We start from the raw sequence: 20,834 nt of genomic DNA on the forward strand, positions 1-20,834 counted from the left end.
TTTTTATTTTAACGTGTTATTTATAATAACCAGTCCCCATCTTTGTCAGAATCATCCCAAACGTGTCCCATTCGTTTGTGTGGCACAGTCTTTTTTGTCTATTATACTTTTTATCCTACTATGTGTTGCTATTCATAACCAACCCAATAACATGAAAACTATAATAGTTAGACAAAATAATAAAAATGTTGCACAAACAAAAGGGACAAGATTTTGACCAGGTGGGTGAACTGGATGACGTCACTGGTCAGAAAACGTATTTTAGAAGGACTTAAAAACTGTAACGACACAAACGATTATTATTATTATTTTAACAGCACGTAGGAATGGCAGTGTCATAATTTTTGCATTAGTGAGGGTGGCCAACATCACATAGGTTAATTTCACTTGTTAGGACGAACCATTGTTTCATGTCGTGCCTAAAATATGAAGTAGACCAGTATGTCCTGCAGGTGTCGCTGTCGGTAAAAGTCATTGGTAATTTACCGGAAGTCTTATAGGATAAAACCGCTGACGTCACGTCTCTCTTCCTCTTCTACCACCGCCATAGTGGGGAAAGGACTGTGGTGAAAATGGTAAATTCCGAAATCATCTAACATCCATTGTAATATTCACTGCAGACTCGTTTATGTGTTGGGAATACTTCGATGTCAAGCATACGCTCCCTTTTCTACCTTTATGTCACATTTAAATGTAAGATGTTATTCATAACGTGCTGCAATCCAACGCTGCGTACCGCTAGCTAGCTCGCTAGCCATGAATGGCGCTACTGTAACTTATTTTAATTACGATGTGTTCAGTTTCTAACTATATTTTGTGTGGCTTTCTGCTTTGCTGTCGTTTATAGTCGTCCCACAAGACCTTTAGGATCAAGCGCTTTCTAGCTAAGAAGCAGAAACAAAACAGGCCCATTCCTCAGTGGATCAGAATGAAGACTGGAAACAAGATCAGGTTGGTTGGTTTGCTACACTACAGCTGCTACTGACTTACATTTAAAGTATAAACCTGTGTGTGTATATATATTTATATAGTCGAGGTTTCAGTGGATTATCCGTTATCCAGTGCTCAATACCGGGGTAGAGCGAAATATACGTTAGGTCATGAAAAATCACAAGAGGCTATATCATCCCTACAAGCCTGTTTCGCAGGTTTCCCTGCTTGTCAGAGGATTTTATTCTTATAGCATAATATTATAGTATAATAGAATACTATCCCCTGGTGAGCAGGGAAACAGGCTTGTAGGGATGATGTAGCCTCTTGTGTTTTTCATGACCTAAAGTGTGTGTGTACATATGTATATGTATGTATGTATATGCGTTATACAAAAAGTGTAGAGTGACCTGGTTAATAACAGTACTGTAGTGAAGCTCACAGTTGTGGCCTCTAAACAAATCAAAGCTGGTATTGTTAATCAAACTTATAATTTTACATTGTAAGCAATTGATATTGGAATTAACTAATGTCCGCCATTTCCCATACGTTGATTTTAGGCAGGGATGCTTTATTGCGGGGCTGTATGCATGCTAGGGTTGGATGATTATGGCAAATATAATATATGTGTATATGTTTCTATGTATTTTTCGGACTATAAGTCGCAGTTTTTGTCAAAGTTTGGCAGGGGGTGCGACTTATACTCAGGAGCGACTTACGTGTGAAATTATTAACACATTACCGTAAAATATCAAATAATATTATTTAGCTCATTCACGTAAGAGACTAGACGTATAAGATTTCATGGGATTTAGTGATTAGGAGTGACAGATTGTTTGGTAAACGTATAGCATGTTCTATATGTTATAGTTATTTGAATGACTCTTACCATAATATGTTACGTTAACATACCAGGCACATTCTCAGTTGGTTATTTATGCCTCATATAACGTACACTTATTCAGCCTGTTGTTCACTATTCTTTATTTTAAATTGCCTTTCAAATGTCTATTCTTGGTGTTGGGTTTTATCAAATAAATTTCCCCCAAAAATGCGACTTATACTCCAGTGCAACGTATGTTTTTTTCCTTCTTTATTATGCATTTTCGGCCGGGGCGATTTATACTCCGAAAAATGCGGTAATAACACGATTATTCATTGATTGGAAAACACCGGTATTTATTGTAGAACCAAAACTCAACTATGAATATAGTTTTATAAAAAGGACATAATTTAGTAACGAACAAACCTCAAGTAAAATAATAGTAATAATAGTGATACAAAAGACAATAACATAGTTTTTACGTTGTTAGTTGCATTTTTACCATATATACTTATTTTTAACACCATAGTTTCTGCTGTTTGTATCAAATAAAATTGTATAAAATGTTTAATTAAATGCAAAACTTCTCACATTTATTGGTGTAATAATCTTTGGGCAATTTTGACCAGTATTTCAGGTCAAAGCCTCATTGTGTCAATCTACCAAAACATGATTTAAGTTAATTATGCTTGTGCATGGTGGTTTTTTGAAACCTTTAATTTGTTAGGGCAGTCAGATCAGACGTGGTGCACTGCGCTATTATTGTGAAGGGAGGAAGTGTGCTGTGCTGTTCTCTGCTTGACACGTGTTGGCGACTTGAGGCTGTATTTATTTAAAAAAAAAAAGAGTTCCACCCAAGTTGTGATTGCTGTTGTATTTGTAAGTTGATCTTTCATCGATATTGTTCACAACAACACAGATGAGATGTGTTGTGGGTGTATGGATTGTTCTTGTTAGTTTTAGCATCGTAGTTTAGTCTCTGTTTCACGTTTCTGCTTGATATTGTTGAGGACGGGGCGGCTGCACGTTTAGGGGATGAATGAGTGGTCCTGAACACATTATTTTTCCAAACAAATGTTTCTTCTCCTCACAATGACAACATCGCACTCACATTTATGTCAATTTTCACGATATTCTGCGTTTAACGGTGGATTTTGTTATATTGGCCCATTCTGTGACTGTCCAATGTTAGGTCAACGCGGAAATCATATGCCTATTTTTTTGTTGAGTTCAGTGATTATTGATGAAGCATACTAGCAATGTGTCAATAAGCACCAACTATGGTTAGATCCCAAACTTTTAGTAGATACACTTTTTTCCCACTCATTTGCTTATCTTCAGTTCCACCTTTGCAAGCTCTGGATTTTGCATGCATGTTGCGTGGCCCATTAATCGTTATTTCTTCTTTTGGTTATTATATTTTCATGATCGTGAGAAACATAATCAAAATGTTATTATTGTCCAGTCCTAATGCATGTTACATAAATGTATTCATAAATCCAACAAAAATTAAATTATAATTAAGTTAGAAAAATTAGCCCTGGGTGGTAATTGACTTTTTCTATATATTCAGTTTTGTTGCAGATGAGCTATAAAATATACACACACCTAGCAAGCCGAGAGAGAAATACGTTTGTTTTAAAGAAAAGTGTCGTCAATGGTTGAGTTTTGTGGCAACAGGCATGGAATGAATGACTGCATGCCGCCAAGTTTATGAAAGACAGCAGCACAACACAACACATTTATTCCAGCATCTCAAACTGACTTATCCAGCTGAGTGCGGGGAAATAAAACTCTTCATGAGGCGAACAAGAACATAACAAACTTAAAATATAGTTAAAAAAAACTGATATGATATAGTACCAAATAAACAAGAAAAATAGAAATAGATTGAAATAACATTAGCAATATAAAAAAACTATAAAATTCTGTTTTTGTGTTTGAATTTATTTGAATTCAGTTTTGTTTTTTTACCTGTTAAACTTATTTTAACACCATAGAGTGCATGTTTTTTGTGTCAAAGTGTAAACATGTTTATTAAACGCAAAAATCCTCACATTTTATTGGTGAAATTTATCTCTAAACAATTTTGTCCAATATTATAGGTCAAATCATAATGAATGTGTGAATGTCAAGTGCTTTAAGGCCATTATGCGTGTGTAAAGTACTTTTTTGAAACCTATATTTTCTAAGTCATACCAGATGTGGCACACTGCACTGTTATTGTGAAGGGAGAAAGTTTGCTGTGCTATTGGTCTCAATTTGATGAGTAAAAAGATATTTTGAGGCTGTAAAAAAGAGCTTTAAGTTGTGACCACTGTTTGTACATTGATGTTACATACATCTCGTTCACAACAACACAAGCAGATGAGACGTGTTGTGGGTGTATGGATTGTTCTTGCTAGTTTTAGCTTCAAAGTTTAGTTGTTATTTCAAGGGGCCGTATCGACATTGATTAGTTTAGGACGGGGTGTTAGTGTGTCAGGTGTGAATCAGAGTACTACCAGACATTATCTTCCCAGGCAAATGTTCTTTCTCCTTACAATAACAGTTCACTCACATTTATGTCAATTTTCTGGCTAATTACGCGACTCTGTCCGCTGTAATGTGAAAGCGAGTGAAAATCATATGCCTTGCTTTTTTTGTTGTTTATTGATTATTGAACAGACATACTAGCATTATGTCAAAAAGTAGCAACCATGATGTCTTGTTTTCACTAATTCGCTACTCATCTGTTTCAGTGTTACAAGCGCCATCATTTTCATGCACATTGCGCGGCCCATTAATCTTTTTTCCCGATTTTCATAATTGCGAGATCAAAATCAAAATGTGATTGTCCAGCCTACAAGGTATGTATGATGTCATTTATGATAATAAATAAGCACAGTGGAAAACACCACTAAAGCGTTTTTTTCTGCACATGTCTAAGGATGTGGTGCCAAAATAGTGGAACGCCACTCATTAAAACATAGACCTCTTAATGCTACATTTTTATTTACACAGGTATTTTACTCAAGACATAAGTTTTGCTTTCCATAGGAAGCTCTACATTAAATAACTATTTGATTAGCACAATGCGTATTGATCAGCATATGAGCAACAGCATCGCAGTAAATTTGCCAGAATGATCTACAATAGTTACATTTCTTCTGTTAAGTTTTTTGAAAATTGTTTTATACAAAGTCCATTTAATATCTTTTCTTAAAAAAAGAACTCCATTTATAAAACATTTTTGCTGAGAGTTAAGATGCAGAGCCAATTCAAACGACTAGTTTTTAATCAAAGTAAAAGGTAATTTGTATTCATTGGTTTCTTTAAAGAATTAGGGGAAAGAATTTGTAATATCGAATTGTTAGTGAAAAAAGTTTATTTTTAGGCCATTATTTCGCAGGCCTAGTGATTTATTTTTTTTAACTAAAGTAACTCCAACCAAAAAAGATTGTTTCCACTTGTTTTTTGCAAGGAAATTTTCCGGTCAACTTGTTTAGTTTTAAGAAGATGACATCCTCATTTGAACATGTATTAAATCAATGCACATCATTTACATAGGTCTCATGTCATTCTGCCATGTTTGTTGTGAATAAATACATCTTGGACAAATGATGTGACTTTAGATAAACTAATGTCCCGATTAGACATTCTGTGGAAGCACTGCTATAAAATGTTGTATAAACACATGCTTAATGTAAACATGTTTTCCAAAGCACTGCAGTGGTTTGTATGAAATGCACATACTTCCAAGTTGATAAGCTAATATACCACTTTTTACTTGTTTGTTCTAAGAAAATGCACTTTTTATTTTTAATAATCTGCTCAAAAATTGCAGTAATTATTCAGGATTGCCTGCCGGTTCTAAACATGCTGCCATGCAAAAGGTGTTTTCAGTGGTTCGCTCCATGAAATCCAAATGTAAATGAGGATTGACTGGAGGCTAGGGCTGCTTGATATAACGGTATATATGCAATACTGGTATATTTTACAACGCTGTATATATTTGAGGCAATACCGCCATGCCAATATATTTTGATGTGCCTTTAACATTCATAAAATTGCTTTGACACAGTAACGGCTAACATTACGTCGCTACTTATAACAAAAATAATCACTGGTTATCTAGCCATTAAACACTAAGGCAATCTTTAGCCTCTCGAACATTTTTTTTAACATACCAGCATACACCAGATACCGCTAGTCAAAGTACAACTACCAGATTTGGTCCATATGGCCCTCCTGGAGGCAAAGCAGGTCTGCAATTGCAGCACTTCTGTGAGGTGAAATGCTGTCATTAACCCTGCTGAGAACATTTCTGCTTCAGAGATCTTCTTCTTCACTCATGCTGAAGAAGCTCCTCTGGAGCTGAAACATTGCTGCTGTTTACTAACAACATATATGAATCTTCTCACATTTTTGCCCTTTTGACTGAACATTTAAGCAGGATAAATTTAATCTCACACATGCACGTTGATTTCAGGTACAACTCCAAGAGGAGGCACTGGAGGAGGACTAAGCTTGGCCTGTAAACGCGACCTGGTCCATGGATCCAGCATCCATCCATTCCATCCGACCTGCTGGGCTTCACCTTTTATTGTGGAGGGGGACTCGGTGTCATCTGGAGCAGCGGCAGTTTTGTACAGATTCTCTGGTTTGACAATAAAAGATCTGTGATCAAGCTCCAACATGACCGTGTTTGCTTACGCATCCTTTGAAACACGCATGAGCAGGGGGGAGACGTAATGGCTAATATTTGTCTTCCTGAAGGAAGTGTTGCTCAATGTTTCCAAGCTAGCAGGGAGGACAAGGAGCTCTTGAGACTTTCAATCCTGCCCACTCTGCAAATTCTTGCATGAAAGAGCAATGCAGCGGATTTGTAGTTCATGTTTGATTTGAGGCCTGAGCCAAATATAGCTCTGGAAAAACAAGCTACACCAGTGAGTACTGTTGCTATGGCGATACCAAATATGTCACCGGGATCACATCCAGTAGCAGAACTTCACTTAAAGCAGATAATGGTGATTCACCTTTTAATGCAGGGGTGTGCAAAAAATTATGAAAACAAAAGTATATCTAAAGCTAGAACTTCATCAGTTTTGGTGACATTATTCATATATGGCACTGATATTGAAACTTTGATTGGCAAATAAATCTTAATCTAATACAATGTCAACACTTATTTTGTAGGGTATAATGTGAGAAAATACCTGTCTATGAAGTGGAGTGGTAATTGTTTTGTGGAGATAACTGGCCATAATTCATTAAGCTCATGCACTGAAGTTGGACACAATTTTAAAAGGCCTTGGAGACTTTGTATTTAATATTTGCTTGATGAGTGCGTTAGACTGCAAATGACACTTACTAGGAATGTCAAGCTGTGCTTAGCTGTTAATTAGGGACACGTGTGTATGTTTAGCTTGGGTTGGATCAATATCACATTAGTATGAAATGTAAGCTTTTTCTCACATTGCTTAATTTTATTTCAATAATTTAATGGACACTCCTATTCCAAGGTAGTGTTCAGCGTCTGTTGGCACGAAAGGAGAACATCCTCAAAATTCCGAACCTCGTCCTGCGAAGCGAGTTGACGTGTGCGGGCAGTCCGTCTACTTGCTCACACGGTGCGGCGACAACAACCCCGCTGCTGTTATTGCAGTTCTTATTCGCATTCGTCGAGCCTCCACCGGCGTGCTCGTCATCCCACATCCCGAGCAGCTCCTTCAACTCCACCGGCGCGTCCGGCCGCAGGTACTGCCAGGCCCGCCTACCGCTGTAGTCCATGGCGTCCACGTTGGCGCCGAAAGCCCCCACCAGCAGCTTGACGACCGTGTCGTGACCGTGCATGCTGGCGACGTGCAGCGGGGTGAGTCCGCCGCTGCCCCGCACGTCGACGCTCACCGAAGCCCCGCCGCCCGCTTTCTCGGCGTGGTGGAGCAGCTTGAGGAGGGTGTCGTCCCGGCCGCTCTTGGCCAGCCAGTGGAGGACCGAGTATCCGCTGATGAAGTCCCGCCTGGTGAGGAGAAGCGGGTCCTCGGAGACGAACTCCAAGAGGGTGTCGTAGTTTCCCTCCACGGCGGACAGCATCCACGCGTGCTCCATGGGGTACAAAGCCCAGGGGAGGTCCCGCTGGAAGGTCAATGCATTTCGCAGGGCAGGTGTGAAGGAAGCGCGGTCATGACCTGCTGCAGCTCTCCCCGTCTGGTCTTCTTGCCGCCTCTGCAGCAGCCTCGACCTCCGGTTAGACGCACCGGACATGACCGGCACGCCATACCGGGAGAGGCGCTCTATAACTGGGGCTTGTCTGGCGCGAGTGTCGGTGGAGGCAGCCGGTTCCTCCAAGGCGCCGTCATCCATATTTCTAAGACGAGACTTTCGATTTGTAGAACATTCTTTAACGATAATCGTCACATTTTAGAGCAGAATGCGTTAAACTAGTCGTGTCGGTGACTCACCTGTACGGCGGATTCGAAAACAGACTGCAATAACTCCTTCCCACTAAGAAGTTTTAAAATTAATAAACCTACCATTAAACCACCTTTTTGCCTTTTCGCCAAAGTGAGGAAGTGAGCCAAAGTTCATAGTGAAGCGAGCCAATGGAGGGAGTGTTGGTCATGTGATCACTGATTGCAAAACTAGGAAGTGAAACTCTTGCAAAATATGTTGGTGCTACTGGTTTATTGAACGAGTGCCAGTACAATGCAAATAAGTGTGCTTCAAACAATAACACGTTTATTCCAGTAAACGAACATGAACAGGATTATATAAAAACAAATCTAGTCTTCAAACTCTGGAAGCTCAACAGTCAGCTCCTCCAGTGTTTGCAAGAAGGCATCCAGCTCTGCTTGGCCGCCTGGAACAACAACAAATCCAGCATAATCTCTAAAATCTCAAGAGCTGCTTATTCAAGTACTTTTCAAAAGTAAGTTTTAGTCATTATTAGCAATAAAGTAGAACCTCAATTGTTTATTACCCAATACAGGGGTGTCAAACAGGTTTAATTCAGCTTACTTGAGCAATTTCCTAAATAGAAAGATAAACTGCATTGTTTTAATGAAATAAAGTGCCGTTCTAAATATGTCCACTAGATGTCGCAAGAGCAATTAAAGCGTCACACATGACTGTTTAAAGATGACGTGTCTGCTGACTTCACGGCCCTCTGGACTGACTGCCACTACTCTAATCAGCGCAGGTGCAAGCAATCAACTGAACCCGTTGATGCTGGCGACAGATGGTGAAGCACAATACCTTCTTTCATTGTCAATTATCCACTCTAAGGATAAGATAAAAAACGGTAAGATGCAAATTTTCCAAATTGACCATCCACTTTTCAGTTAAGTTCCATGCAGAGCTTGCAATTGTTTGAATGCACGATGAGTGTCCTGATCCCATTTTGAAATTGTACGTTTCTGCATTTTTAGAGTGTTGTCTACTGGTACTAAGGCTGAAACGACGTCATCGGTTACGTAAATACGTTGACGCCGTTTTTGTGCGTCGACGCGTCGCATATTTACGTCACACTTACCGTCATGGCGGAGCGCAAAGCAGACGATGCGAGCGAGGGGGAAAAAGCACGCCAAAAGTCGTCAAAAGTGTGGGAGTATTTCAATAAACGGCCTAATAATGTTGTAGCGGCAAACAGCTGTCTCGTCAGCTGCTTAGCAACCAGCCAAACCCCACTTAATAAAATTATATTATCTTAGAGCACATCCGCATCCCTATTCACCTAGGCAACCCCAGGAAATGTATATAATTCGGCATTATTTTGGCCAGTCGGCTTATATGATCAGAGCCGATCTTATAAGCCGACGGCGCGCTCCCGTCTCATCTTCAGGTGCGCGAGCCCGGTAATTAGACCGATGTGTCAAATCAAGGAGTACAAAAGACGCCAGCGCAGAGTGGAAAAAGGTTTAGTTCATTACAGATAACTCAGAGTTGTGCCAAAAGTGTACCAAAAGCTGAACGGACAGCCGGTAAGATTGCACTTTATTTCTCTTTGTGGGTGTGGCGCACCTGTTGCGCTGGTGAGATGGGGGGTGCGGGGGAGTTGTGTGCATGTAGCGTGCTTAGTCTGGAGGCTAAATACACACGGTGTTTTGTGTAACTGTTTAGTAAGGAAGTGTTGATATTCTTTGCTTAGTTTGATAAATGTTGGAGCAGTTTGCTTCATCAGGAGGGTGAAGTCACTCAACTTAAAGTGTTGGATTTAACTGTGTTGGATCATTGGCTGCTGGTGAGGGCATAGAAAAAGGGGCATTTTTCTACCAGTAGATAGCATTTAAGATTGAGTGTTTCACTGCTAAATTAATAATATATTTATATTGAATATGGATTGTAAATATGTATCTTAATTAGGTGGTTAATTGGTTAGGTATTTATGTATTTGCATATTGGGTTTTCTGCTGCATTTATCTATTGTGTTTCTGGGTTTAAATGTATTTTATATGTATCTTGGTGCATTTATGTTGAGACAATTTATCTGTTTTAACTTAAAGGGAAAAGATGTGACCATTTTCTTGCACTTGTTTAATGGTTAAGAGTTTGATAGCCTAATTAATAATTGTAAATTATGGGATTGATAATTGATTGATTTTTTTACAGCATGTTAATCTTGTGGTGTTTTGTCCTTAAAGGTTTTTCACCTACTAAAGAAGCTAAAGGCTACTAAAGGACAGCTAAAGTCTACTAACACTGCTAAAAAGACTAAAGAAAAAAGAAGCTGTTTCTTCGTTGGAAAAACTGTTGCAAACTAAAGGAAAATAAAAGGAAAAAGTAACTACGGTCTGTTCTTTTGAGTGAAATCCAGAAGCCACATTCAGCATTGGTACATCCCTTCAAGTGTGGGATAAGCACAGCGAAAAAAGCAAAACACTTGACAGTTGTATGCACACTGTGTCGAGCGGAAATGGCCTATCATAGCAGCACAACGGCTATGAAGGAACATTTGAAAAGAAAACACCCGACAGCGTTCTTGCCATCACCATCAACTAGTCAATCGTCCGCGTGAGTATACGTTGTCATCATTACACAGACATGAATGTGTCATTTGTATCTGCGTTGTAAATTCATAAACTAAAACACAGTTTCGCTCTGAGAGGCGCGTTTGGCGTGCCTGTTCAGTGTTTACAAAGACGCGCGCTCCTCTTTAACGTTAATTAGTTGTGCAAATCTTTTTAATTTTGTTAAATGTTAAAAGTTTTAAATGTTTACATTGTTACAGAATATTTTGTCATGTTGTCAATGCTGACTGAGTGGCCATACTTTTTTTTTTGTAAATAAAAGTCATGCCTTTTGAAAAAACTGGCCTACATTTATTTTTTCATCTTCATTTAAAAAAAAAAAATCGGTAAAAGGAAAAATACTTAGATTAATCGATAGCTGCAGCCTTAACTGGTACCAAAATGGGTTTCGATACTTTTCTAAATAGAAGGCGAACACAAAATTAACATTATTGGCTTTATTTTAACAAAAAAAAAAATCTTACATTAGACACATTTATTGCAACCAAGGAACAATGTCCTTAAATAAAATAGTCAACATACAAGACAACTTGTCTTTTAGTAATAAGCAAACAAAAGCTCCTAATTTAGCTGCTGACATATGCAGTAACATTGTGTAATTTTGAAGGGACACACTTTAAAAATTAGTCCATTTGTTAATTTAAAAAAAAAAATGTTTGCTTATTTTATCTTTTAACATGTTCTATCTACACTTCTGTTAACATGTAATAATCACTTATTCTTCTGTTTGATACTTTACATTAGTTTTGGATGATACCACAAATTAAAGTATCAATCCAATACCAAGTAGTTACAGGATCATACATTGGTCATATTCAAAGTCCTCATGTGTATTTCCTGAGTTTATAAACATGAATTTTGACGATAAATTTACGTAATCAAAGTAGTATTGACTGATACTTGCTATTGTGCTTGGTATCATTACAGTGTCAGGTGTAGATCCACCCATGGCATTTGTTTACATTCTGGGTGCTAGCTTGCTGTTAGCGGTTAGCCATCGTATCCTCTTACGGTGTGTAGTGAAGCATGTTTAGCTATTCCTCGTCCTGCAGGGCTGATACTTGTAAGAAACTTACTTTGTCACCATGGAGACGAGGACTAGTGATTTAGGAGTAGCTGAAACACTGCTGACTGGGGCCGGACGTTCGCCGCTAGCGAGCCATGTCTTAAAATTTCAGTGTTATAACTTCACCTTTATCATTAGTTTTTAAGCCAAAATGCGTCCGTTCTCCCTTTTCTGTCTACACACTGTCTGCTTGTAAGTACTCTGTGATTGTGCGCTGCCGAACATGCTCCTCTGCTCATAAACCAGCAATGTCATGACGTGTCGTCATGCCCGGGAACCGGTACTTTTCAAATTGAGTATAGTACCGCAATACTATACTAGTACACCGTACAACCCTAGTTTGTTCCATACTTAAATCTACTATGTTCACGTCGGTTAAGTTTGTAGCTATGTAACCTAGATTTTGGCAACGGTGTCATTTGGATAATTGTTTATTACAGTTGTAATATTTGAATGATAAATGAATGTGGCAGTATGAGGAAAGATTACATTGCTTTTCAAACGATTAATGCACTGCCAACATGAGAATTTAAAAACTAAAGTGCTTAAAGTTTAAATGGCTTTGTAAAAACAGTGTAAGTTCAAGGTGTTTTCTCAACGGCACCCATTTTTTTCCTCAGAATTTTCCACTAACTGGAAGTAGTTTGCCAAGAGGATTATTTGTAATATGTACATCTTCAGAATGTGCTTAGTCTATTTTTTGCCCAGGTAAAACAAAGAAAACAATCTGAAGTTGTATTTAAGTTTCAATGCAATTATTTTACCAGTCCAGCCCACGTGGGAATACATTTTCTTCATGCCGCTCCTGAGCTAAAATGAGTTTGACACCCCTGCACAAAACAGATAAGTAAACAATTTACTAACTGTTCTGGGTGCTGGAAAAAAATAAAAATACAAAACCTAAATCACAATTCGTATTTAGATTCATGATTTAAATTTATTTTAAAGAATAAAGTTAGTTTTATAGGCCATCTTTGCGCTTACTCAAGGATGTCCAAACTTTAAGAGCCACATACTAAAAAGTCAAAGTGTGCCAGTGATATTTAATTTAGTAAAAAAAAAAAAAAAAAAAAAAAGCTTAAACATATTTAAAGACAAAATGTAGTCAACTTTATTCATAATGTATTTAGTCACCTATAATACATACTCTCATTACGATAATTATTATTTTTTTAAATCGCTTTTTCCCCCCCTGTAATGTTTAACTGCATAAAGCAGGCAGTAGTTAAATATAAGAAGCTGCTCCCCAAAAATTGATGATAATCCCTTCCCATTTTGACAAAAACTGCATTTTTCTAGTTTTAGTATCACCAGAGGACAAGTCTGATAACCTATGACAACCATAAAGCCTGCTCAGTGGCTTTGTGGTTAGGGTGTCCGCCCTGAGATCTGTAGGTTGTGAGTTCAAACCCCGGCCGCGTCCTACCAAAGACTAGTGATGGGTTGATGAGGCGTCATGAAGCGTTTTGACACATTGCAAAACTATTGATACTGTCACTAAATACTGACATCTGCTGGACATTAAAAATCCCTACAGGCAACCTGACACTGATTTTATGACCTAGTACAGGGGTGCTCATTACGTCGATCGCGAGCTAACGGTCCATCGTGGAGGGTGTGTCAGTCGATCACCAGCCAGGCATTTAAAAAAAAAAAAAAGTCCTAAAAATGAGCGATCATAAATCTTCACTATGACGTCACTTGGACATCCACTGCACCCGAGGGTCTTCTGAGATGACGCTGGCTGCTGCCAGCTCATTAAAATTGACAGGAAGGCGAGAAACACTTTATTTCAACAGACTCTGGCGCCGTACCTGTCGTCAAAACTCCAAAGACCGACTGCACAGTTGCGCTAACAAAATAAGAGTCTCAGAAAGCTGGCGTGCACAAGCTAGCAAGCTACGGAGTTTGCCGACAATGTATTTCTTGTAAAGTGTATACAAAGGAGTACGGAAGCTGGATAAATAAGATGCCAAAAACCAACCACTTTCATGTGGTATTGGACAGAAAGGAGGAATTTTTTTCCTCCTCCATTCGAAAATGCGGACGTTATCAGCACCACTGTCTGATTCCAATCAATGCAAAAGTCATCAGAATCAGGTAATACACCAACTTATATTTTTGTCTTCATGAAAGACAGGAATCTATGTGTTAAACATACTTGTATTATCATTAAACACCTTTAATTAACAATATTAACTATATGTATTAAAAACATACTTGTATTATCATTAAACACCTTTAATTTATTAACTAGGTGTTAAACATGCTTGCATTATCATTAAACACCTTTAACTTGTTAACATTAAATATAGTGCAAGCATGTTTAACACACTGCGATGAGGTGGCGACTTGTCCAGGGTGTACCCCGCCTCCCGCCCGATTGTAGCTGAGATAGGCTCCAGCGCCCCCCGCGACCCCAAAGGGAATAAGCGGTAGAAAATGGATGGATGGATGTTTAACACATATAGTTAATATTGTTAACAAGTTAAAGGTGTTTAAAGATAGTGCAAGCATATTTAACACATAGTTAAACACCTTTAACTTATTAACTATATGTTTTAAACATGCTTGTATTATCATTGAACACCTTTAACTTGTTAACAATATTAACTATATGTGTTAAACATGCTTGTACTATCTTTAAACACCTTTAACTTGTTAAGAACATATATTTCATAAATAAATATAAATTATATATATGAATGAGGTAGATCCCCACGACTTGATCAATTGAAAAGTAGCTCGCCTGCAGAAAAAGTGTGAGCACCCCTGACCTAGTATATACAATAATATAAACCAAGTCATTGTATTTCATATCTTCATTTAAATAAAAATATATTTTTATCTTTTTTAGATAGTCAAATAATGTGAACATGTATCATAACATGGAAACCTAAGAGAACGTGTTGTGAATGAGGATGCTTGTGGACTGGGAATTGTTTTTTTCTACTCATTAAAAAAAAAAAGAAGTTTTTCCAACGTATTAAATTTTAGACTATTTCTCCGGCTGTAGAAAAGACCCGCTCACAGGGCACAGAGGAGGCATATCGGTGACGTGACCGAAACAGCTCATGATCGGTCACGTGACTTTCTAAAAGCGGTACGCGCATCGACAGGGTTTTGCTCTATGAGCTCGACGCATGCGCCAATGCATCGGTGTTGCCGGACCCATCACTACCAAAGACTATACAAATGGGACCCATTACTTCCCTGCTTGGCACTCAGCATCAAGGGTTGGAATTGGGGGTTAAATCACCAATATTATTCCCGAGCTGCTGCTCACTCCTCCCTTCACCTCCCAGGGGGTGAACAAGGGAATGGGTCAAATGCAGAGGGTAATGTCACCACAACTTGTGTGTGTGACTATCAGTGGTGCTTTAACTTTAAAACCCATCCATCCACTTTCTACTGCTTGTCCCTTAACCCAGTCAGTCAACATTTCTGTCTGTACAAAAATATTACTTTTCAGTTACACACTTACCAGTGTTTGATTGTAATCAAGTATTCTTTATGCTATGAGATATGTTACTATTTAAAATACACAGCTTTAGGAATATTTGCACAAAGTATCACCAAACAGCCTGAATTCCTCTCCGTATCAGATCCGAAACAAAATTGTTTTGTATCTCTACCATCCTATTTCAAGCTAGCTACAGTAAGTGGTTAGCATGCCTGCACCTGAAATGCTCTCGACATTCAGCCTTGTCCTCCGGTGATACTAAAACTAGAAAAATGCAGTATTTGTCAAAATTATAAATTTAGGGGAGCGGCTTCACATATTTAACTACCGCCTGCTTGCCAGTCGGCAGACTAAAATGGTGTCTGACGAAATCGACAATGACAGATAAAACTTTCCCAAAGTATATACAAAAAGTTAAAGTTCACTGATAGTCACACACACACTAGGTGTGGTGAAATTACCCTCTGCATTTGACCCATCCCCTTGTTCCACCCCCTGGGAGGTGAGGGGAGCAGTGAGCAGCAGCGGTGGCTGCACTCAGGAATCATTTTGGTGATTTAACCCCCAATTCCAACCCTTGATGCGGAGTGCCAAGCAGGGAGGTAATGGGTCCCATTTTTATAGTCTTTGGTATGACTCGGCCGGGGTTTGAACACAGGGCGGACACTAACCACAAGGCCGCTATGATATCGCACAGCACGGCATTATTTAATCCAGGCCTGGGCAATAATTGTGACTCGGGGGCCAAATTTAGAGGGGAAAAAAAAAAAAGTCCACGGGCTGGGATATTTATTTTTAGGAAGAATAATACAAAACCTCACAATAAAGTCTGATTGAGTGCTAAAAACTTTATGACAGACCGCCTGAAAAACGGAATGGAATTTTACATTTTTCTATGAAAGATAAAACACTGAATATTGACAACATATGAACGTCACACACCCTCTCGATCGACATTTAACAATCAAGCAAAACGCGACAAACAGCGAAATATGAACGCAAAGGGTAAAAAAAAAAAAAAAAAAAAAAAAATACAATAAACACCTACAATCTGATGTATCACTAAGTTTTAGATATTTGTTGTGAAAATCTCCTTCCACGTCTGTCCCTGACACCCACATTTCAGGCTGACACTCTGTGGAAACGCTCCCCACCCACACTGCTTGGTGTCTCGTCTAAGACTACATAGTAACTAATTAGATTACCATAGTAACCTGTAAATCATGCAAAAGTGCAAAGTCCAACCATTGAAATACTTTGTAAAGTTCAAGACTTACGGTCATTTGAAAGCATCACTGCACATCATAATGGCAGCTATACTTTCCATTTTAAAGATCTAAAAAAATTTTTGTGGAATGTCCGGCGGGCCAGATTGAAAAGCTTAACGGGTTGCATGTGGCCCCCGGACCTTAGTTTTGCCCATGTCTGATTTAATCGGTACAAAGGGACCAGTTCAATACCTGAGCATTGTGACATTCTCATAGGCGAAATGGGTTCCGGCGCCATGTCGTCAGCCCGGTTTTCCTCAGGGCGATAAGGAGAATTTGGCAACATCACGCCAGCCAAGACGAGATCACCGAGGGGAACCACGTCTTCTGGCATACCGTATTTCTCAAACTCTGAAAAGAAAAACGGTTTCAAGTACGCTGCATTATTTTTCTCCACCCACTGATATGAAGATTTATTCACCCAGAGGATCATAGGGAATGAACCTCTCAATTTCCGGATACTCTTCTTTCATGAGAGGAAGAGGCTCCACTTTGGCTTCCTGCCGACAAAAACACTTCAGTTTGAAGGAATAAAAGCGCATCGTTACAAATCGGTCGCTGACAACCTGAATCTTGATGGGTTTCTTCTCTTGCGCTTTGACGACAGGAGTGGCAAGGCGAGAATTGAAAGCACTAAAGGCCTTGCGCCCGGGAGCCAGAGGAGTTCTTAGAGCCTTGGCCGGAGTCTTCAGGTCATTATCTATCCCAATGGAATTAGGAATCAACTTACTAGAACTCATATCAATCAATCCCTTTGTCACAATAACACTTAAGTCATACATGTCAACAAGATTTTATTTGAGCTTTGTCTAGCGGCATATAAACTGCATTGAAGTGCAGGTTGACCATAGTCTAGAGTTTAGCATTGTCAAAAAGATGGCGAATAGAGGGCGGTGGGAACAGTCAGATGTGTGTTACGTTGATGTTGCAGCAATGCAATGTCCAGAGCACAATTATTGAGGTGGTGAAGAGTGAGGTAATAAGATGGTCCAGGGCAGCAAAGAGGCAGGCTGTTCATTTAGCAGTCTCACAGCCTGGGGATACAGACTGAGACATTCTGGTGGTCCTGGCGCGAATCGATCTATACCTCCTTCCAGAGGGTTAGGGTTGAAGAGGCCATTTACTGGGTGGTATCTGTCCTTCAGGATGTTGTGTACATGGCACTCATCTCTGGGAGTATCGTCCTTGTAATTTTCCCTGCCGCTTTAACCACTCGCTGGAGGGCCTGTTGGTTTGCTTTAGTGCAGCTAGCAAACCACACTAAAAAGTATAAGCTGCTTTTTTATCCTGCACTACCATGAGCAACGAAATGTCGTTCTTATCTGTACTGTAAAGTTCACATTTGAAAGACAATAAAAAGGAAGTCTAGTCTAAGTCTATGATTACTTCCTTTCAACGATAAACTGACGTTCCTCCTCACCTGCTTTGAAGCCCAGATGAGACATTCTCAAGCCTTCATGTTCACGCTCTGTGATCGTGTGAGCCATTGTATCTGTGGAAATAATAGCCAGCATTACAATTTCGAAAAACTTAAAACTTTTAATAAAAAAAACAAAACATTTATATGACGTCAGGCAAAACGTTAGCAACAGATACAGATAACGACAGTTAACTGTAGCTTAGCTAGCTGTAGCATTACAATTACACGTACTACTTATTGAAAGTAAAAGAAAGATAACAGCAAAGAGTTAATAGTGGGGTTAATATCACGACACAGACAGCAGCAGCAGCAAGAACATACCCTTATAAGAGCAATGTCCTCTCAGGAAGCAAGGATGTTTTGGATACGAAATGCAAATGGTCTCCTTTTTAAACTCACTGCTTTCGCGCCATTGGTTGCTTTTTTTTTTGCCCCGGAAGTGATCGCTCTCATCAACTCAACTTCCGGTTTATGTTAAACATCTTCCAACCGCCGTAAAACACAAAGAAGAAGAAAGTTAAAGTTCTTTTTCACATCACATATTTCTAAAGTCTATTGAATGACAATGACACTCTAACACAATATTATATGGCATATAACATCCACACTCGTTTGTTTGCTTATTTAACCTATTTTTATGGACTTTCCTCTTTGTGATGTTAAGTTCCTGTTATAAGCTGTTATACAGTATATGCCTTGAGCTCTTGTTTTGAAGGCGCTCAGAGCGGAAGTGGTGACACGTTGTGGTGGAGCGGAGTTTTGAAAAGAAACGAAATAAAGTAGTCGTGTAAAACTGGAGCCTCCGTGTTTGTTATTTTGTAGTTTTATACACTATAGGCGACATATATAAACCCTCGGTTACATTGGTGGCAGCGGTGGGATTTTTTTTTGGTTCTTAGCGCCTTCAAAATAAGAGCTCAATGCATATAATGTATTACAGCTTATAACAGGAACTTAACATCACAAAGAGGCAAGTCCATAAAAATAGGTTACACTTATAATTAGTCAAGCACATGATTAATGATTACTAAAATAATATTAACTCCGTCAAATTATGTATTATATGTCAATTACAATATAATAATGCAACCGAGGGTTTGTAATTGGAGTTCAGTGCAGCTCAGATAGGCTACAGCACCCCCTGCGACCCCAAAAAGGGACAAGCGGTAAAAAATGGATGGAAGGATGGATAATTGGTTAACCAGATGCACTTTTCTCTATCGTCAATTATGAACTCTCGTCGAAGCACATCCCCTCAAACCACACATAGACTTCTGGCTTCAGAATAAGAGCGCATAACATCACATCCGGTCCAAGCGCACTATCCATCCATCCATCCATTTCCTACCGCTTATTCCCTTTTGGGGTCGCGGGGGGCGCTGGAGCCTATCTCAGCTACAATCGGGCGGAAGGCGGGGTACACCCTGGACAAGTCGCCACCTCATCGCAGCCAAGCGCACTAACGAAATGAAAATTATGGAGTCCATGCATCCATCCATTCATCCATCCATTTTTTCTACCGCTTGTCCCTCTTGGGGTTGTCAGGGTGCACCCTGGACAAGTCAAATCTATGGTGCAATATGTGCTATTTATTGCTCTTTTCCCCTTTTGTGTTTTACTTTTGCAGCTGTATGTAGAAACGGCGCCAGTGAAGTGGCAGCTGGTTTCATCAGCACTATGCTCTTTAATGTCTTTTATGTCATTTGTATTCTTTAATGTTTTTCCTGTTTTCACCCTTTTTTTTGTGGACTTTTTACATTTGCGCTGCTACCACATCATTTCTCCATTGTGGGACAAATAAAGTCTGTCTTATCGTATCCTGAATAACATGCCTACAAACAGCTCTATTTTTCTAACGACTGATAGAGCACTAACAATAATTTGTCATACATTTTTGCACTAACAATAATGTGTCATACATTTTTTGGCATGCCACAGGAATCTGATTTTTCTAAATCTATTATTTTAGACAATGATATGATTTGTATATGCACTGTACTACAGTCCTGTTTGCGTGGACGAAGCCATTATAGGCCACCTCGTAGGGGCGTTCGTACGAAAAACATCACTCCAAATGGTTGATTTCGGGTCATTCTGAACACATAGTCGGTCTGTTTGCTTATCACTCGTTATTCTATCGATTAGTTAAGTGTTGTATTTTAATTTTTTAGGTTAAATAACATTTTTACAATTGATGGTACATTCCGAGAGAGGCGATGGTTGTGCGTACCCCCAGCGGCTCCACTCCGCTTGCTTCCCCCGCTTTAGCTGCTCGGCTAACGGCTACCACCAATGGCGTCCACGGAGATAGCAAGGCAAGCGGTGAGTAGCCATGTTAATTAGTGAATTAATTAACGATATTATACCAATCAAATCTTATGTGAAAAAAAACCCACATTTATTTATTTCCGCGCTGGAAATATTTAAATCGGGGATTTGCTTGTTACCGCCCGCCTTTGTGATTATCGTAATTTTATATATCCCAAAATGTCGGGGAGCGGCAGTTTATATATTTTTTAATATTATGCTAATACAAATGACTGATGCTGTCATTACAAGTGATGCTTTTAATACTTTAATGTGCCACTTTTGTTCGCTAACACGCATAATGCTTTGTGTAAGGTCATTTTTAATCAATGTTAGCTATTGGAGCTATTATAGCAACTAGCCATTCATTCTCTCTAACGCCCCCAATTGCATTTCAGCACTGCTCATTTCCGTTATGTTATCTCCTGCAATGTAACTTTCAGTCGGGCGTTGTCATTTGTGTGTAGCAGACCAAATAACACAAAACATTTTGCTTGGTAAATCACCCTAGACATTTGCATGCTCCACATATTTTACTCTGGCTGGTTA

The 20,834-nt window shown here is 39.1% G+C and overlaps 4 protein-coding genes and 1 non-coding gene across 8 annotated transcripts in view; 3 read left to right on the forward strand and 2 right to left on the reverse strand.

The window, feature by feature from the left end:
• Positions 1–455: 455 nt before the first annotated feature.
• Positions 456–6,429, forward strand: rpl39 (ribosomal protein L39). The gene is made up of 3 exons (XM_061976698.1): positions 456–575; positions 848–951; positions 6,225–6,429. Exons 1-3 carry the CDS (start codon positions 573–575, stop codon positions 6,271–6,273), a joined length of 156 nt encoding a protein of 51 aa, XP_061832682.1. The 5' UTR covers positions 456–572; the 3' UTR covers positions 6,274–6,429.
• On the forward strand, positions 5,992–6,118 carry LOC133617459 (small nucleolar RNA SNORA69). Its single transcript, XR_009817019.1, has one exon. It is a non-coding gene; the product is annotated as a small nucleolar RNA SNORA69 (small nucleolar RNA).
• A 602-nt stretch (positions 6,430–7,031) lies between the features above and the next one.
• sowahd (sosondowah ankyrin repeat domain family d) lies at positions 7,032–8,351 on the reverse strand. Of its 2 annotated transcripts, none has more exons than XM_061976695.1 (2): positions 8,197–8,351; positions 7,032–8,102 (listed from the first exon to the last, which is right to left on the reverse strand). In XM_061976695.1, the coding sequence occupies exon 2, from the start codon at positions 8,096–8,098 to the stop codon at positions 7,265–7,267; it is 834 nt and encodes a 277-aa protein (XP_061832679.1). In that variant the 5' UTR covers positions 8,099–8,102; positions 8,197–8,351; the 3' UTR covers positions 7,032–7,264. The 2 variants fall into 2 exon arrangements, with proteins under 2 accessions (XP_061832679.1, XP_061832678.1); XM_061976694.1 differs by having other exon boundaries at positions 7,032–8,113; positions 8,197–8,341.
• Positions 8,352–8,402: 51 nt separating this feature from the next.
• Positions 8,403–18,456, reverse strand: pttg1 (PTTG1 regulator of sister chromatid separation, securin). Its single transcript, XM_061976696.1, has 6 exons — positions 18,300–18,456; positions 17,979–18,050; positions 17,125–17,258; positions 16,980–17,058; positions 16,751–16,909; positions 8,403–8,594 (listed from the first exon to the last, which is right to left on the reverse strand). Exons 2-6 carry the CDS (start codon positions 18,043–18,045, stop codon positions 8,518–8,520), a joined length of 516 nt encoding a protein of 171 aa, XP_061832680.1. The 5' UTR covers positions 18,046–18,050; positions 18,300–18,456; the 3' UTR covers positions 8,403–8,517.
• A 1,695-nt stretch (positions 18,457–20,151) lies between these two features.
• Positions 20,152–20,834, forward strand: part of septin6 (septin 6) — a 39,932-nt gene continuing 39,249 nt past the window's right edge. For 2 of the 3 annotated variants that reach the window (XM_061976693.1, XM_061976691.2), the window contains exon 1: positions 20,153–20,300. In XM_061976693.1, coding sequence (XP_061832677.1) covers positions 20,271–20,300 — 30 coding nt within the window. In that variant the 5' untranslated portion in view covers positions 20,153–20,270. Of the gene's footprint in view, positions 20,301–20,834 lie in introns of all 3 variants that reach the window. The other variant, XM_061976690.1, reaches the window with a different exon arrangement.

The sequence above is a fragment of the Nerophis lumbriciformis genome, linkage group LG16 (genome assembly GCF_033978685.3).
Source record: "Nerophis lumbriciformis linkage group LG16, RoL_Nlum_v2.1, whole genome shotgun sequence".
In the NCBI taxonomy this organism is placed as follows: domain Eukaryota; kingdom Metazoa; phylum Chordata; class Actinopteri; order Syngnathiformes; family Syngnathidae; genus Nerophis; species Nerophis lumbriciformis.

Excerpts from the sequence above, each read along its gene's own strand:
- pttg1 (XM_061976696.1), bottom strand. The coding sequence starts at position 18,045 with ATGGCTCACACGATCACAGAGCGTGAACATGAAGGCTTGAGAATGTCT. Across the intron at positions 17,259-17,978 it reads TCATCTGGGCTTCAAAGCAG|ATAATGACCTGAAGACTCCG; the intron begins GTGAGGAGGAAC and ends CCATTGGGATAG. Across the intron at positions 16,910-16,979 it reads CATTCCCTATGATCCTCTGG|AGTTTGAGAAATACGGTATG; the intron begins GTGAATAAATCT and ends TTTTCTTTTCAG.
- sowahd (XM_061976694.1), bottom strand. The coding sequence starts at position 8,271 with ATGGTAGGTTTATTAATTTTAAAACTTCTTAGTGGGAAGGAGTTATTG. Across the intron at positions 8,114-8,196 it reads TTTTCGAATCCGCCGTACAG|TCTCGTCTTAGAAATATGGA; the intron begins GTGAGTCACCGA and ends ACAAATCGAAAG.
- rpl39 (XM_061976698.1), top strand. Across the intron at positions 952-6,224 it reads AAGACTGGAAACAAGATCAG|GTACAACTCCAAGAGGAGGC; the intron begins GTTGGTTGGTTT and ends CGTTGATTTCAG.